Here is an 18,833-nt window from a genome sequence, read left to right as displayed (position 1 = left end):
ACTATTACATTAAAGTCTGTTGTTAGGTGGTTGAGCCTGTTGAATTTTATCATTATTTCCAAGGGTACCCAGCCTTCATCCAATTTGATCTGTTCCTTTAAAAATTTGTCCCGTGGCAAATTGAAGTCTCCAAAATAATACTCAATTTGATGACAGATTTTGGCCTCCAGTGCAGCCATTTTTTCATTATCACCGTTTTCAGCCATTGTGGCTAATCTTTAAGGCCGTGGTCCCACTCGCGCACCGCAGGCTCACCAGCAACGACGAGACCGCCCCACCCCTCGGCGCCACCAGCCTCAGGAACGCGCTCAAAGAAGGTGGGCGCCCTCCGGGCAGACCTTGCGGGCCAGTGACACCACTCTTTATATGAGAAGGTGTGAGTCTTAGTTTCAAGTAAAATATGTTGAGTTAGAGCTTGGTAAAAGCTGCGCAGTGCTTGCACATCATGACGTAAGCACTGAAGTTACTTCTCGGCACAGTCTTTGACGCCAGCCAGGTAGGATTACTTTCCTTTTCTTTTAATTGGTCATTTGTGTGGCTCCCAGATAGTAATCCTACCCCTGTTCCTTCCAAAACCTCAGGCCTTGCGTGCTGCCTGTGTCTGACCACGTGCTGCCTCCCATAGCCGCTGTGGCAGAGCCTGACGCTCTCCCAGGGCCCTGTCACCTGGGTGTCTCTCAGGCCTCCTGTCCGCATCCTCTCTCCCTGGGTCTGTTGCATCTCTATGTATTTTAAAAAGACAATATTTTTTATCAGTTGGCTTTACCTCTATAAAAAAGATATCACCATGCTAGGTGGCGGATGCCTATCATCCAAACACCAGAGAGGCTGAGTCAGGAGGATCACTGTGAGTTCAAGGCCAGCCTGGGCCACACACACACACACACACACACACACACACACACACACACATCATGCTACATTTAATCCTCTGTGAGTTAGTTTTCACCCCACCAAATATTGCGCCACGCCAGGTAGCGCTGTGTTCATGGTGTTCTCCTGGACTTCTGTGCTGCCTCTTCTGATGAGCTTTCGAAGAACAAAAATATTTCATTTGGCTGAGCTCTGTTTATCAGTGTTTCCTCTGTGGGCTGCCCTGTTGTGCTTTGGACTCAAAGAACTCTTTGCCACAGCTAAATTCTAAAGCATTTTCCTACGAGTTTTGTAATAAGTTTTCCATTTAAGTTCCTGATTCCTTTTGGAATAATTCTGGGGTAAAGTGTGAGGTTTGGGTCAAGGCTGCTTTGTACTGTGGTTGTTTGTGGTGCTGTTTCTCCGGCTTCCATGTGTTTGTCTAGGGTCAGTCTAGCCCATTGGTGTGTCTGTTTTTGCATCTCATGTTTTCTCCATTGACAAACGGGTCTCTCCTTTCCAATGACCACTCTCTTTGTGGCTGAAGCTCTGTAATAGGCTTAATGCCAGCTAGGAGATTGTTTTAGTTATTCTAAGAGCTGTACACTTTAGTCCAGATTTTAGGATAAATCTGTTTATGTCTTAAAACCCTTTGTGGAACTTGGGTAAGGGAAGCACTAACTGAACAGCTCAATTTAGGGATAATCAACATCTTCACTCTGCTGAGTCTTCCAATTCAGGAACACAGCAAATTTCTCCATTTAACACTGTTGGTTTCTTTTATTAATTTTGTAATTTTCAGCACAGTGGTTCTATCCACGTTTTGCTAGGTATATGCCTATGTATTTCATCATCTTTGGAGCAATTTTAAATGCCATTAAGGTGATTAATTTTTCCAGTTGAATGAACACAAATTGTGTGCCATTGTGACCTTGGTTCTGGTGACTTTGGTGACTAAGGCAGCTGGACATCTCTGTCCCCGCCGCTGATGAACGGTCCCTTCCTGCTCACTGTTCCGATTCGCTGGAAACCTTGGTTCTTAATTCTTTCTTGGTCCTGCACAGTGAGCATGCCTTCTCCCAATTCCAACTTGTCTTTTTAATTTTTTAAAAGTACTTTTTGATCAACAACTTTTAACTGTTTAGTGTCATGACAGTTATCAATCTATTTGTGGCCAAGTAATTTTGTGTCTTGGAGACTAGAGAAAGTTTATATTTCTGAGTCCGATGTGATTTGAACATGCTAAATGACCAGAACATTTTTATTGGAAGTGATTTTTAAAACAGAAAATATCAGTTTCTTTTCTCCCCTAAATAATCAGAATGTGTTGCCTTTCTAAGAACTTTTCTGTATTTCCAGATAATTTAAACAGTGAAATAATATTTCCAGCAGTTTAGCAAGAGAAAGAAAACCACTCTTCCCTAGAGAGCTTTCCTGGGACAGAGAGAAAGGGGCTCTCAAGTGTCATCAAATTCAGTTTTCCCTCTTTATGTCCAGAAAACAAATTAACATCTATCCCACGACTGTGGCATTCTTCCGTCTTAGGAGTTTCTTGGATTGTTACAGTGCGGCTGATCCCTAACACTAAGCCCACGACTTTCTTCTACTAAAGCAGGGAATTCAGTGCCAAAAATGTAGCTGTGAACTTTGCACAGGCTGTGCCTCTGAGCACCACAGCGACAGCACAGCCCCTCACTGCAGGCTCGGTCCACTCCATCTGGTAAGGGACCTGGGCTCCACGTGGCCCGGGTCTGGGAGGAGTCAGGACCCCAAAAGCAAGGGTGGCGCGGCGGGTGCAGATGCCTAGGTTCAGCTGCCTGTGCTGCCTGTGGGCGCTCAGCTGGATTGCTTCAGGTTAAAACATTTTTTCAGGTTAAAATTTTTTTCTTTTTGTTTATGAGCACTTCTAAACTTGAGTTTCAACACAAAGTTATGTTCAAAATGTTTTAATGTTAGAAAACAAGTTAATCAGAGATTTCCTTGGACTGCCAGAAGGTTGAAACAAAAGAGAAATACATGCATGAACACTACACGTGCACACACATACGCACATGTGGCAATGCTTACATGCATTCACATGTAAGTGCACACATATACATAACCGATATGCACATGCATATGTACACACATACACACATGCAGACAGACATTTTATGGTGTAATATGAAAATGCAGGGCAAAGTTAAGGATTTCCTTAAAAGCATTAACTAGATTATGAAGCAATGCTACTAAAGGCAGGATTTATAGAACATTTTAAGAATGTTCCAGTGGCTGGGCCTGGTCACCAACCTGTAATCCCAGCACTCGGGAGGTTGAGGCAGGATTGCTGTAAGTTCGAGACCAGCCTGGGCTACAAAGTGAACTCAAAGGCCAGCCTGAACTACATAGGGAGACCTGTCTCAAAAAGCCCAAATCAATCAATCAATCAATCAGTCACGTTGCATTATCAGCGGGCTTGCGAGACCCACAGGTGCAGGTGCTTTGAACTTGGATGCCTCCAGAACTGTGAGTGATAAACGTTTTTTACGAGTGAGTGATGGAGTGAGAGAGACCCGGAGAGACAGAGAGGAGGTGCCGGTATCTGGGCTCCGTGTGAACAGAAATGACAGTTCGCACTAAATCTAGCTCAGACCTCCCCTCCCTCCCGAGGGCGGCTCCCTCTGCGCGGAAGGCGCAGCTGCTGACGCTCCTTTTTCTCACATCCTCACGGGCAGCCGGAGTTCTCCTCTGATGGAAAAGCCCTGGCAGTGCCAGTGTGCATTCTCTTCTGGACCATTGTCCAACCCGCAGGGGCGATCCTCCTGCCTCAGCCTCCCGAGTGCAAGGACTACAGTGGGTGTGTGCCATTACACCCGGCTTCACTGTCTAGCATTCTAATGAATTAATCAAAAAAAGCAAAATATTACCAGAATGATCTTCAGGGACAAAAATCTCATTGTTGCATAGCTACAATATTTTAAAAATGGAATGTGGAGGACATTCTTGGTGTCGTTCAATTTTTGTCTTCCTCAAAAGCTTCCTACTGCAGCAAAGGTCTGGGCCCCTTTGCCCCAGGGCTCCGGGGTCCCCAGCTGGCCGGGCCGGGCTGCCCCTCGCCCCCAGGCCCCCTGCTGACCCCTGTGCCGCTCCCCGCAGAGGCCAAGTTCGTCTGCCAGACGCCCGCGATCGCCGACATGGTCATCCTAGTGGACGGGTCCTGGAGCATCGGCCGCTTCAACTTCCGGCTGGTGCGGCTCTTCTTGGAGAACCTGGTCACGGCCTTCAACGTGGGCTCGGGGAACACGCGAGTCGGTGGGTGTCCCTCCTCGCCCCACGGGGGTGCTTTGGCCGGATCCCACCCGGCCGGACCACCGGGAGAGCAGGCCTCCCGCGGCCATGGGGACGCGGGCTCTGGGGCCAGCTGCGCGCGGTCCTGCTTACTACTCAGCCCGGCCAGGTCCCCAGTCAGCCAGCCCTGAACGCCTTTTAGCCTCTTCAAAAGCCAGAATATTCCTTGCGAATGGACAGTGGCTGCAGCCAGGCTTCAAGTTACGGCCTCTTTAAGAATTTTTCTTCGAGTGTTTTAAAAGACACAGCTGCATCCAGGCAAAAGTGGAACTAAAGGGAAACTGGAAATCGTTCCTTTGCCAAATATTCTAGACGAGATAAGAAGCCAAAAGAGAGCTGCGTGTCTTTGAGCAATATTGTAAATAGTTAAATAGCTTGTCATTACTATAGAAAGCCTCATGATTGAAGTTGTAAAAGCCATGAAAGAATAGCATTCCTTTGAAAATAAACTGCAGCAAAAAAACATTTACATCTTTTATTTATATATGTGGACAGAGTTCTCTTCTCCTTTCAGATGCCAAACGTCTAATTAAGTGCCAACTTAGAAATGGCCAGAAAATATGCACACACCCTCCCCTCCCAGAGAGACCCAGGCTGGGTCCTTTAATCCATGTCAGGAATTTTCTTGAAAAATTTCATATAGCCAGACAAAGAAAATAATTGCTACAAGGATGCAGGCTTTAAGCACTTGAATTTCTAGAGTGGTCCCTGAGATCATTCCTGCAGTCTTTCTTTTCTTTACGCCCAGGTCTTGCGCAGTACAGTGGTGACCCCAGGATAGAGTGGCACCTGAATGCCTTCAGCACAAAAGACGAAGTCATCGAAGCCGTGCGAAACCTTCCGTACAAAGGGGGAAACACGCTGACCGGTAGGCTTGTTCAGTCCACAGCCTTGGCTGCCTCTCTTGCCCAGAATTGTGTGTTACTTCATTTCACTACTTTTTAAGCATCAACAAAGTATTTCTTAAAGTAGCACCTAGTGTTCATTTTATCCTTTTTCTTTAAATAATTTTGGAATTTTTATTAGTATACGTTTGCAGCACATAGCAATTGTGTTCACCGCAGGAAGTTGGTCCAAGACCTAACGTTGCTCACTTTTTACATTTTCCTTGCTTCTGTCTCCTAGTTCCCTTCCTTTTTTTTTTCCTGCCAAAACCCAGTCTCTCTGTTTCCTATTCTGTATCTTTTATTTCCTCTTTATTTCTGCTTTGGATTTCTCACCAAGAGAAACCATGGGGTACTGAGCTTGCGTACCTGATTTAGTTCTCTGAACAGCATGGGCTCAGGGCGGATCCATTTTCCTATAAGAGCCTCAAACCTACCCCTCCTTAGGGCCGAGCAGCACTCTGTGGTGTGTCGTAGCACGTTCCTTTATCCGCACCTCTGTGGAGGGACATGCAGCCGGCTTCCAAGACCTGGCTGTTAGGAACTGCTGTCACCAAGAATTCTTAGGCAACTCTTTCCCCAAGCCTGGCATTAAAAATTAAAACTCAAAGATCCTATTTCTTTTATTGTATGAAAATAATGTCTCAGGAAGAGGTTGGTTGAGCCAGAAGGAGTAGTCTCTGGAAATAAGGCAACTACCGTTAGCAGCTTCTAATTGCTGCCAGCTCATTTTGACTATTATTTTTACTCTTTCTCTCTAGATACCTGGACATTTGTAAAAGAGGTATTTTCTCAGCTGCTACTTTGTAATCATAGTTATCTCAATGATACCTGAGCTTCACTGGCTTGCTGATTTGTAAATATTGGCATTATAATGCCACAAGAAACTTGTATAGTTTTAGTGTTTTCTTTCCTTCTTTCTTTCTTTCTTTCTTTCTTTCTTTCTTTCTTTCTTTCTTTCTTTCTTTCTTTCTTTCTTTCTTTCTTTCTTTCTTTTTTTCTGATATGGGGGAGGAACCCAGGGCTTCAGGCATGCAAACTAAGCCACACCCTGGTCCTGTTCTACAGATTCTACCCTTAGTGCCAGCTTCTGCCTTCTGCAGCTGTGTGACAGTGTGACAGGTGCTGTCACTGACTTTGAGGTAAAGCACCGAAAACTTGATCCTTGCCTGACTAACCCGAGGAGTGATCTAGTGGAATTTTAGTTACAGGCGTGTGCCTGTAAATAAAAAAGATTTATTAAAAGCAAGTGTGTGAGGGCCGGCCTGATAGCTCAGCGGACTAAAGTGTCTGCTTAAGCAGAGCACAGCTGCCGGGGTTCGATCCCCAGCATGCCGTGCCAGCTCCACCCGTGGGGCATGCTGAGGTGGTGATCGAGACTGGGCATGGTGGCACACGCCTGTAGTCCCAGCGCTTCGGAGGCTGAAAATAGGAGAATCACTATGAGTCTGATCTATATAATGAAACCCTGTAAACCCTGACCTAAGTACAGAAAAACAAAAAACAAAAACATGTTGTGTACTCATATTCCAGCATGTCTTATTTCTGGATGGAGATTGTGTTAAGAGGCAGAAATACAGTTATTACTGTAAATCAGAGAGAGAGAGAGAGAGAGAGAGAGAGAGAGAGAGAGAGAGAGAGAAAGATTTGGGCTCTTCAAAACATCATGGGGCCAGGGAGATGGCTCAGTAGAATAAGCGCTTGCCTGGCTTATTCTAGTTCAATCCCTGGTTCCGGAAAAAAAAAAAAATTCAAAACATCATGAACAAGATTGAAAGTATGGTACTATTTTGGGACAGTAGGTTTTTTTTCCATCATAAATTACAAAGGTTTAGAATTTTTGGACACAGGATTAGGACTACTCACTGTGCATGAGCCTCTTAACCTGCCAGTTAGGAAGTGGAATGCTGTAGCTCGAGGGTCTTCGCCATCTTTCACTCCCATCACCGAGCCCACTGTTGGGAACCTAACTGGTGTCCAGCAGATGGCCCTTGAATTATTTGGTGGCCTTGGGCCTTTCTAAGATCACCACACTGTCACCCTTAGTCTTTGAATTGAAACACTCAAGGGAGATGCGCACACACGGAGCACTACCCTGCCATAAAGAAGGAGAAACTGGAGTCCTCTCTAGGAGACCCACGCGCCTTGAGGCCACCAGGTTACCTGAAATGAACCAGATGCTCCACTGCCACAGTAGCTGGTTTGTCTTTTACAAAAAACTCAAAGTATAAATGAAAGATAAGTGCTGGGAAAAGGGACGGATCTTCTGCAAACAGAAAGGAAGGAAAGGGTGGAGGAAGGTGGAGGCCAGGGGTGGGGGACGAGACGTCTGCAAGTGCATGCCAGCTGCCCAGAGAGTGTCACCCACGTGGACTGCAAACACGGGCTAACAAAAAGAAAAACAATGGAAAGTATATTGTTATTATTTAAACAAACGAAGTGTATTATCCCGCAGTAAAGCAACCGTTTTCCATTCATAGATCAAAAGAAATGTAGGGAGAACAGTAAGAATATATTTTCAAGCCAGGCATGGTAGCTCACACCTGCGATACAAGCACGGGAGGCTGAGGAAGGAGGGTCCTTGAGAGTTGGAGCCTACTCTGGGCTGCAAAATGAGCTCAAGGCCAGCCTGGACTGCATAGTGAGATCCTGTCTCAACAATGACAAAAAACCCAAACCAAACAAAAAAGAATATATTTTCCCATGTGGTGCCATACTGAATTCTTTTTATTGTCTTTATTCTGGTGGGCTTTAGTTTTTCAGCAGATCTGCCGTGAGTTGCACAGGTCCCTGCCTAAGGAATCCCTTCTCCGGTCCATGAGTGCACGGTGCAGCGCAGGAAGGCTTTTTGTAGAGATGTTTGGCTTATATTTATTCTTGCCTCCTTCTAGGTCTTGCATTGAACTACATATTTGAAAACAGCTTTAAGCCAGAAGCGGGGTCAAGGACTGGCGTTGCCAAAATTGGTATCCTGATCACAGATGGCAAATCCCAGGATGACATCATCCCGCCATCGAGAAGGCTCCGTGAGTCAGGAGTCGAGCTCTTCGCCGTAGGTACGCCTGCCTCAGCCTCCGGGTCTTTCCCCCCAGTACGCACATCCCCCTGGCCTTCCTGTGAGTCTGGGCCCGAGCACTTTGGGTCTCGGTTCTTGTAGCCCAGCTCTGGGATCTGAACCCAGCATCCATGCCTTCATCTGTGGTGTTGCTTCCCCCCCACCCGGGACCTCCTGGTGGGATACGGAACAGAAACTTTCTGGCTGTCTCTTTTGGTTCTAGAGAGAGAGGTCATTTGATTATTTTCAAAGAATTAACACCATTTACTTATTTGTTGTTTTCTGAGGCAGGTTCTTGTTACGCAATTCAGACTGGCCTTGAACTCGAGGTGATCCTCTTGCCTCAGCCTCCTGAGTTAATGGGATTACAGGTGTGCACCTGCAAGCCTGGGTGCTGTACTGTCTAAAGAAATCAGAGGTCTAGATATACACTATTACTGATTGAAACTAATGCTGATGGAAAGGGACAGATTTGACATATATTCATAATCCCTACGAAATATTTATGTAGTATAACTCTGTTCTAAAATGTTTATATTTTCTTTGGCACAGAGAAGCCTTCTGTTATTTAGATACCAATAAACTTTCTCAGCAGGGAAAAAATCAAGCCTGATTTCCAAGTGACCCTGAAATGCAAATCAACACACCACTGCACATTCCTCAAGCAGGCTTCAAATTAGTAGTTGTGAACAGTCATTGTTTTACATTTGTAGTTATTTTACTTGATGTCAATTGTTGGTGCAATTACATGCTTTTGTTGCTCTTCGTGCACAGGCCCTGGGGTCTGGCGTCAGTTTTGCAGTTGGAATGTCCAGCGAGAGGCTGGGCATCTGTGCTTTCAACAGTGCGTCCCTATCTGTACCCACAAACCTGCCCCGCGCGGAGGCTCACTGGTCATTTGAGTGCTTTCTCCTGTGAGCTGCTAAGTTGCTCAGAGCACTAGGCTCCAAGCGTCTCTGCTTAGGCATCCTATCTCACCAGCACAGCTTTTGATTGGCCATTTTTTTTGGAGTTTCTACTTTTATTTTAAAGAGAGAAGGAACAGCGCATGCCTGTAATCCCAGCACAGGGGAGGCTGAAAACAGGAGGATCGCTAAGAGTCTGAGCTGCATAGCAAGATCCTGTATCAAATACATTAAAAAAGAAATAAACAAATAAATTACTTAAGAGAGAAAGATTTTTCAAAAGTAAAAGCAATGATACAGAGTTTCAAAACAGGATAGTAAGAAATTAACAGTGGTTCATATATTGTTTATTGTTGCCTACAAAGTAGTTGCTGGGATTACAAGATACAGGCATGCAAAATTATTTTCTACATTGCAGTCAGGCCCTGTGGGAACATCCCTCTCCACTCTGCCTTTTCCTCCTTCCTGCTTCAAAGCAGGAGTCCCTGCAGGGGAATGACACTGTCACCTTCAATCTCCTTGGCCCTAAGCTGGTGCATAGCAAGCTACAAGGATCCCGCAAATGCCTGTGGGATGACTGGATGAATCAAAAATTTTCAAGAGGCCAGTATTACCTTTGTGTTCAGTTAAAATGCCAGAGAAGGATGTGGCTTTTGTTCAAATAGGTGAGACACATTAGCCTGTAGAAATACGGCTGTGACAGGAAGAGAAAGCAGCAGGAATCCCGGAAAAGCTGAGCCCCACTCACTTGTGCATCCTGTGACCTCACGCTGATCGTTGGCAGCAAGTCCCAGTCATGCTTTTCTACTACAGACCGGGCAAGGGCTGCAGACCTAGGCCCCAAGCAGCCTCTTGAATACTGACCACAATGACCAGCCCTTGCAGAGCTTGGGCAGGCAGAACCAAAATGACTTAAGCTTCGTGGGAACTCTGGTTGGAGATAAATCCGAAACTCCATCCTGGGAGTGGTTCGAGTGTGTTTGCCCTGACTGACGCTCGTTGCCCTGAAGTTCACCAGTGCACGATTCAGAGCTGTCTGTGAGGGACAAGTTCTGTCACCCAGTCTGAGAGTTACCACTCAAAATGTGGGTTATAAGAGGCTTTCCTCACACAGCAGTTGCTTATTGATTGTGTGCTAGGCATTGTGTTGGGTGCTGGGTGCAAAAACAAAGCAACATCCTTGCACAACAAGTTTCTCTCTTTCCCATGCAGTTGCAACAGTCAAATTATTTTATTCAAAGAGGAGAGAGACAGAGACAGAGACAGAGAAAGACACAGAGAGAGAAAGAAAAGGAGTTAGTCATTCTTTCTAGGATATTCTTTTGTGTTAAATTTTAAAATCATTTTATGTTTTGCCATATATATATATATATATATATATCTTTTGGATATTCTTATGAGTCTAAACTAGTCAATTTCAACTGCATGACAAGGAAAAGCTTTATTATCACCCAGCTTGGAGCCTCAGTGTACACGCAATGTTCTATTAATTCAAGTATTCATTGTGGATCCCACTTCAGAAGTCCTTCAGGCAAAAAACATCTCAGAAAGCTGTCCTTTCAAGTTTTCTTTATCCCTTCATCCTACACAGGAAATCTCTGCGGAAGACTTAACCCAGGCAGGGATTAGTTCATGTGTTTACCTTGTGTTCTCTGCTCTTGCAAGTAAGGAATGGATGACTTTCTGAACAAAGCTTGAAGTGAAGTCATTCAGATATGACTTGGGCTTGATCCTTCATTAGCATCTATTGTCCTATAGCCATGGAAAGTGCAGAGTTAGGAGATAATGTGTTGAGGTCCGAGGACACCTCAGAAGCAGCACTGCCCCCTGCCCTCATCTTGTCTCCCCTACTTCTTTTTTTTTTTCCATAATTTTCCTCGGAGACAAATAGCAATGAGACAGTTTCAAATCAAATTGGTAGGACAGTTTTAATAATTAACACATTGCATACTCTCTTCCTAGTGGTTATTTGCTGTACAAGATGCAGACATGATATCTTATTTACAAACACTATTAGAACAAATCCCTCTATTCATTAAGAGAATGTAACTATATATCTATCCTAACCATTTTGAATACACAGATACAAAATGGTCATTCATCTGTATCCCCTTTTTTGTTTAGTTCCGTTATTTGAATATTATAAGTGTATTAACTCAGCAAAATATTCTAAAAAAGTCCAGTAGTTCATAATAGTATTGGGTCTTCCACTTGACTGGCAGTGTCAGAAATTGTTGACCTGAGTCCCCTACAGCTCAACATAACAGCATGACTTTACTTCTTTTTTTGCGGAACCAGGGATTGAACTCAGGCCCTTGCACTTGCCAGGGAAGCGCTTATTCCACTGAGCCATCTCCCCAGCCCCATGATTTTACTTCTTATACTTTGTTTTTATACTTTTCTGCTGGTTGGTTAAGACCAACGTAAAGCAGGACCTATGCAATAAGAGTCATAGCTTTTGGGTCTGATAAGGTCAGTGAAATCTCCTCCGGATTTATCCTGAGATCCTGCACCTCAGATTGTAGATCCTTTGTCAGTGTCAGCCATGTGGATGAGTCACAGCCATTGCTTGGCCATAGTGCTCTCTGTGAAAGCCTGAGAGAATGTTTTATCTCCATGTGACTCTCCTTAGACACACTCTACATCATTGATCACTTTCCTCTTTGGCCCCATAATCTCCTTGATCAGAAAATTTGGGACACTACTGAGTTACATGATGTTACAGTACAAGTTCTCATATGTCCTGAGTCTTAATTGACCTTGGAAGGCTAGGGCCAAAATGTTGGCTTTCCTTGTGGCCCTCCTTTTTCTCTAATTTTGGTCTGCAAACTTAGGTTGTTAACCCTCCAGAAGAGAAGCTTATTGTTCTTACCATACAACCTAGGCTGTTAAGCTTAACCTCACTATCTGTCTGAATATCATACATCTTAGGCATAACATGGAACAGGTATTTTTCATCAAGTATTGATATGTTGAACTTTAAGTCCCTACAGAATATGATGAAAAAACATTTAAAAATTAGAATATATTTTAAAAATAGGCATAAAGAATTATATAATTCTTATGTTCACACATAAGTCCAGAAATCTAACCATATACAACCTTGAAGCAGGACAGTCCTACAACATTCCTTTTCCTATCTCCTGCCTTCATTCACCACCCCCTTAAGAAAGAGAACTACAGGCCAATCTCCCTCATGAACATAGATGCAAAAATCCTCAATAAAATCCTAGCAAATAGAATACAGCAAATCATCAAGAAGATCATACACCATGACCAAGTAGGATTCATCCCAGGGATGCAAGGATGGTTCAATATTAGAAAATCTATAAGTGTAATACACTATATCAATAGAGCAAAAACTAAAAACCACATGATCATCTCAATTGATGCAAAAAAGGCTTTTGATAAAGTCCGACACTCTTACATGTTCAAAGTCCTACAAAAAATTGGAATAGAGGGCCTCTACTTCAATCTGGTAAAAGCCATTTATGAAAACCCAACAGCTAACATAATTCTAAATGGGGAGAAATTGAAATCTTTTACTCTTAGATCTGGTACAAGACAAGGATGTTCTCTATCACCACTCCTATTCAATATAGTTCTGGAATCTCCCCTACTTCTGAAGTGCCTCTTTCCATGACCTCTTGTGGCTAAATAGTGGGGCTGCTATTGAAGTCCTCCTTGTTTGGGGGTGTCTGGAGACAGGAAATCTACACCCACAAAGTTTCGCCCATATCATTTCCCCATCTCAGTTTTCACCGGTGAGCATAGTCCTGCCTATGAACAGTCCCCGAGAGGTTGTATGATGCAGTGCAACCCCACTATCAGCTCTGGCCCCCAGAGCCAATTCACTCTCTGTATGTCTATTAATTTGTAGATGGCAGAAAAACCAGTGCTAAACCCACAGCATGGGAGGTGAGGATTAAGTGCAGTCATATGTGTAAGACCCCTACTGGCACGCTTGGGCAGAGCAAGTGCTCTTCCACGTTGTTATTTGCCAGTCTCAGGTGCTCAGCATTGCGAGTGGCCTGTGGCTCTGGACTCCAGGGCCCTGCGAGGGGACCACAGCTCTCCTGCTGGCACTGCTGAATTGTAGTGGTGATTAGACAGCAAGTTGTTCTCGGCTACAAGTTTCCCCTGAGCTTTCTCCTTTACTTAGTGCTAAATAATAATAATAATAATAATAATAATAATAATAATTTTAAATACATAGAATTGTCACTTGAGTGGTGCCTCTCAGTGTGACTAACCTTAAGGAGATCTAAAGCTAAATGCTGATGGTTTAAGCTGTTGGGCTGATGGCTCTCACTTCCATACTCCGTCCCAAGACGGAGCTGGGTGTTTTCAAACCATCTTCCTGTGAGAATGTCCTGAGTAAAATTAGGATCTAATCACTTAGGAACAATTCAGAAACTGATTGAGCAAACTAACAACATGAAAAATGTTGTTCTAAAGTAGCTGACGCATACCGTGGAGCCCTAGCCTTCAGTGGGCAGGCAAGGGTGACTCAGGCACCCTCAGGACGATGTCCTAACTGCCATTTATCAAGACACAGTTGCTTTCATTTTATCAAAAATAGACACTGTTACTGTTAGCTTTTCTTTCAGCCTGAGTCAGATCTATCATCTTCTGTTATGCAACAAGACTTAGCTATATATTTTCATTTTATCCAGTGATTTCAGGTGTGTATTGATTAATTTGATCTGGAGTTTCCTTAAGATGCACAGGTTGGCCTTGAACTTCTGGGCTCAGGCAATCTTCCTGCCTCCACCTCCCAAGTAGCTTGGACCCCAGGCTGGTGCCACTGACCCTGGCATTTACATACGTGTGTGTTTGTGATGGAAATGTTTCATTGTTTGTCAAAGCAAAGAGCCGAATGACAGGTACTTGGTGCTCATGGAGACAGGTGGAGACTTGACTGTCTCATCCTCCCTGCTCCCTCCACACCAGGGGTGAAGAACGCGGACCTGAGTGAGCTGCAGGAGATCGCCTCAGAGCCCGACAGCAGCCACGTGTACAACGTGGCCGAGTTCGACCTGATGCACACGGTGGTGGACGGCCTGACGAGGACGGTGTGCTCTGGCGTGGAGGAGCAGGACAGGGAGATCCGAGGTATCAAGGGGCCAGGTGCAGTCCTGGAATGAGAGCCTTGCTGTCTCCTCAGGGTGCCTTGCTCCCGGCCCCGCCCTCTCTCCTTCTTTTCTCACTTCTTTCTCCTGGAGGCGGGGTCTTGGTCTGTAGTCTGTGCTGGCCTTGAACTCCAGACTGTCCTGCCTCAGCCTTCGGGTGCTGGGCTCGCCGGTGCAGCGTTGTTTAGTGCTCCGTTCACCCCATGACCTGAGCCATGAGAGCAGAAAGGAAGCTCCTGGAGGCTCTGTAGGGTGCACAACAGGGATTGCTCCAGCGTGGGACCTGGAGATCATTTCTGAGATCAAGCTTTTAATTTCATTGCATGTTGATGTAGCTTGTGAGAAATCGCACGTGGGGCTGCACCCTGCAGAGCCGCAGCACTCCCGCTCGCGAGCAGGGTCCCGGTGCTGGTCCAGTCGCGAGCCAGGGCCTCTCTGTCCTACTGAGAACCACTTGCCCTGCCCTGGCAGCCACGAGCCCTTAATTTGCTTTACTTTCAAAAACATTCCGCAAATGGGATCCTGCAGCCTGTCACCGTCTCATGCAGATCCCATGGGGACTCGTTCAAGTCGCTGCTTGTGTCTGGGTCAGAGCCCGCAGTGTGGATCCACGCAGCTTGTTCAAGTGCTACACACTGAACAGCATCTGGATTCTTTCCGGCTGTGGCTGCTATGTGTGCTCTGCCGTGAATATTCACGGATTGGGTCTCGTGTGAGCAGAAGTGTGCAGCTGTCTGGAATATCGCCTGGCAGCTTGCCTTCTGGGTCGTGTCCTAGCTGCAGGATCAGCTTACTGCATCGCAGAGCTGCCAGCCTCTTCCAGAGTGGCTGCGGAGCGCACACGCCCGCTAGCAACGAGCAGGTTCTATGGATGCGTACTACCAGCACTGGCTGCCCTTGCTATTGTTGTTTTAGCCAGCCTGAGACTTGTGCGGTGACACGGCACTGTGCTTTTGGCGCTCATCTGCCTCGTAGCTAGTGCAGCTGAGTCTCTTCACACTCACTTTCCACCTATATGTCCCTGTCTCTTTAGTAAAATCTCTCTTCAGGTCTGCTGTCCACTTTCAAGTAGAACTCTTCAGCGTCTCGAGCATCAGTTGGGCATAATGATGCGGCTTTACTTCCAGTGTGCCTGTTCCGATAGGTGTGCCTGTCCACCCTCCACTAATACCGTACAGTCCTGATTTACCAGCCCTCTCTACTAAGTCTAGCACTTGAGTTTTCCCACAAAATTAGAAATGTATTTATTTTTGTCCTTTTGAGACAGGGTCTCACTGTGCAGTTCAGGCAGGCCTTGAGCTCACTCTATAGCCCAGGCTGGTCTTGAACTCACAACGATCCTCTTGCCTTAGCCTCCCAAATTCTGGGATTACAGGTGTGAGCCACCACACCCAGTGGCAAGATTATTCTTTTTAAAAATTGATTTTATTCTTTTAGTTCCTTCACATTCCTGTTACACATGACTCTAATCTTTATCCTACAAAAAAAAAATCTTCCTGGGATTTTAATAGGAATAGCAATAAATTAGCTATCAAATATCAATTGCCAAATATCAGTTTGAGGATAAAATCATTGTTTCTTTGTTGACTAATCCGGCCCATGAACACAGTAAGTGCCTTCATTTATTTAGCTATCCCTTGATTTCTTTCATCAATAGCTTTTGGGACTTGAGCATATCATGTGCTTCAACCCTATCAAGTTTTATTAAAATTATACCTAAGTATTTAATTTTGTTTGACTTACTTTGGTTATTTTTTGATTTTAGCATCCACATGCTCATTGCTTGTAAGTATAAATAAATTTGATTTTTAAACATTAGTCTTATATGCTGTGATCTTGCTAATTAGTCTAAGAATTCTTCAACTTTTTTGGAGATTTTCAGTGTAGAAAATCATGCTGTCTGCAGAGACGAATTGATTGCTTCCTTTTTAATCCCAATGACTTTTAGTTCCTTTTCTCACCTTACTGCATTTGCTAGGATTTCTCCTGCTGGAATAAAATAGTTGAGAATGATCTCCTTGCTCACCCCCGTCACAAGAGGAAAGCGCCTCACGCTCAGCGCGTTGGGCACGTCACCGCCCTGTGGGATGTGTGTTCCGTGTGCTCGGACGGACGTCCTGTTGCTCCTTTGGTGGCGAGGGAGGCTTTGCCAGCATCCACTGTTTCCTCCTGCCGGGGGAGGGAGGCGGAGAGACTGCCCTCCACTCCTTCACAGCAGGGTGTAGCACAGCTACAGAATTTCAGAATTTCTTCAGAATTTCCTCTCTGGATGCTGAGAGCCACATCAAAAATATCTTCATTCCTGATTCTGCCACTAAATACAATTTAGAAAACTCAAGGGGAGATGTAAAATATACTGCATTCCACTTATTTTTATGCCTTCTGTCACTTCTTCCTGAGGATCTGGGATTCCTTTTTTTTCTTCTGGGTAGAGAAATTCACAAGTCCTTCTTCAAAGACAGATGTGCTTAAAAAAAAAAAAAAAAAAGACAGATGTGCTGCCAACAGATTCCCTTTGGTCTCCTTCATCTGAGTAAGCCTTGATCTCCCCCACACTCCTGAAAGGTGTTCTTGCTGGACTAGAGACCTGGACAACAGTTCTTTTCTCTCAACCCTTGAAAAATATTGTTACTTTTTTTCCTTTCATATTATATTTTTAAAAAATTAATTAAGTTTATTTGTGCAGTTTAGCTATCCATACCAGTCACATTCATCATAGGATGCTTGTGCCTGACATGATATGTCTTGCTTTTCTCCCCCCAGTCCCCTCTCCTGCCCTCCCCCCTTCTCCCTCCTTCCTTACAAAAGCTTAGTTTCCCTTTTTCCTTCTTTTCTCTCCCTGACCCTGGACATTTTCCTCCTGTTTCCCAACGTCTAGTATGCATTTTGGTCCTGTTGTGTTGCCGTAGTTTCCAGTGAGAAGCCCGCAGTCCCTCGGGCTGCTTTCCTTCCATAGATCAGGTATTATTTCTCTCTCCCTGCTCCAGGGTCATCAGCCAGCCAGAAGCTTGGCTGTGGCACGACTTGTGGTAGATTTCTGTGGCTGTCTTGTTCGGAGTGAACTTTCAGGTACGATTTCCTCAAGGACCTTCTGAGCTCTGTCGGCGTTTTCTCCTCCTGAGATTCAGATGATAGGGATTTTTAGATACTGTGTGCTAACTCCACATATTTCTGAGGCTCTGTTAATTCCTGAAGTCAAGATTTTCTCTCTTTACAACTTCTACTGCCTTGTGCATGAAGGTCAGAGATTCTTTTCTCTGTCGACTCAATTCTGCGGCTTAGCTCATTAAGTTTAAATTTTTCTTTTTAGCTATAATTTTCAGGCTAGAATTTCCACTTTGTTCTTTTTTACACTGTTTAATTCTTTGCAAGACTTTTCTATTTCCTTACTAAGAGTTTTAATTCTTTCTTTTCTTTCTGCCATGGTTGTAACTAGACGTGGTAGTGTTTGGAGATGGCTGCACCTTCTGATTTTCCGGGTTTCTCCAACATTTCTCTGTCAGAGGAAGAGGAGGGGGCTCTTATTTTTACCAGATGGTAGGAACTCGGGTTGCTCATTTGGTCTCCTTTTGTTGCTTAGGAGGTGAGGGCCTCTTCGTAACCTTGTACTAATAGCATTCCGCTAAGAAGTGAGACCCTCCTTACTAGTCCCCGAGGGCCCCACCAAGTCTGCAGCGAGTGTGGCCTCCCTCTGCTGTTGGACCGTGGGGAAGGGCTTGCGATTCCACCAGGTGTGTCCTGATGCCACTCTGGAGTCTGGGGAGTGCCCCTGTTACTCCTGGGTGGGGCTCTCCATGTGGTCTCCCCGAGATCACACATGGGTGCCAAGGGGAGGGTTCCTTACTCCCTGGCTGATGCGAGAGATAGGGTGGATGTTGTGGCCCACTGTCACAGCCAAGAAGGGGCCTCATGTGGGCTCCCACTCAGCCGCGGCCGTCGTGGGGGTGGCCCACATTTTTGTGGTGGTGTTTGTGTGGAGCAGTGCACTTGACACCAGCACATCTTCCTCTAGCCTACGGACCAGGGAGAAGCAGGCTTTCCTGGGGTGTCCTTTGTGTCTATCTGTGGGTGCTTGTAGGTTGCCAGATACTTCATCTCCATGTCTGGAATACATGAATAAAGAAAGAGAAAAGCAGACTCACCACTTACTTCTCGAGTCCTCTCTCCACCACCTATCTTGTTCTACTCATTTCAGGGTCTCTTCGTGCTTGTCTTGGGCACAATATTGGAAGGTTTTGTTACACATAGAAGGAGGAATGGACCTATCTTCCTGGGAACAAGTTCATCATGGAAATTTTTTAAATCTTGCTTCTCATGTTGTCGCTGGTCCGCAGGCTACCCCGGCTGACTGGGGGTAATCTCCACAGAGGGAACAGTGTCAAATTTATTGGCTTGTATTTTCTACCCTGATTGTGTCCCGGAGTGGGACTTGACACTTTCTGTCTCATGTCTTCTGCTCCCACTATTCCTCTTCCCCGCAGAGGGACTCTTGGCCCTGGGCTGAGCGTCCGAGCGGTGAATCCTGAGCAAGTTTCTCTGAGCCTCGGAGTGAGACTGCTTCAGATCCCAGCTCCTCCACACTTACAAAGTCGACAGTGCAGCACGTGATTCACTGCCTGCCGATGCTGGCTTTCAAAACCAAGGTGCTTTCCATGCTTAAGGTTATTAAAGTCCCTTC

At 45.3% G+C, this 18,833-nt stretch overlaps 1 protein-coding gene across 1 annotated transcript in view; it reads left to right on the top strand.

Moving 5' to 3' along the window:
• Col14a1 (collagen type XIV alpha 1 chain) overlaps positions 1-18,833 on the top strand; it is a 174,705-nt gene that overhangs the window by 30,284 nt on the left and 125,588 nt on the right. The window contains exons 5-8 of the mRNA XM_004642282.2: positions 3,988-4,143; positions 4,928-5,047; positions 7,955-8,119; positions 13,977-14,138. Of these exons, the coding sequence (XP_004642339.1) occupies positions 3,988-4,143; positions 4,928-5,047; positions 7,955-8,119; positions 13,977-14,138 (603 nt within the window). The remainder of the gene's footprint in view (positions 1-3,987; positions 4,144-4,927; positions 5,048-7,954; positions 8,120-13,976; positions 14,139-18,833) is intronic.

This window comes from Octodon degus, unplaced genomic scaffold (assembly GCF_000260255.1).
Source record: "Octodon degus isolate 3935 unplaced genomic scaffold, OctDeg1.0 scaffold00148, whole genome shotgun sequence".
Lineage (NCBI taxonomy): Eukaryota > Metazoa > Chordata > Mammalia > Rodentia > Octodontidae > Octodon > Octodon degus.
This window is presented reverse-complemented; position numbering and strand designations above follow the sequence as displayed.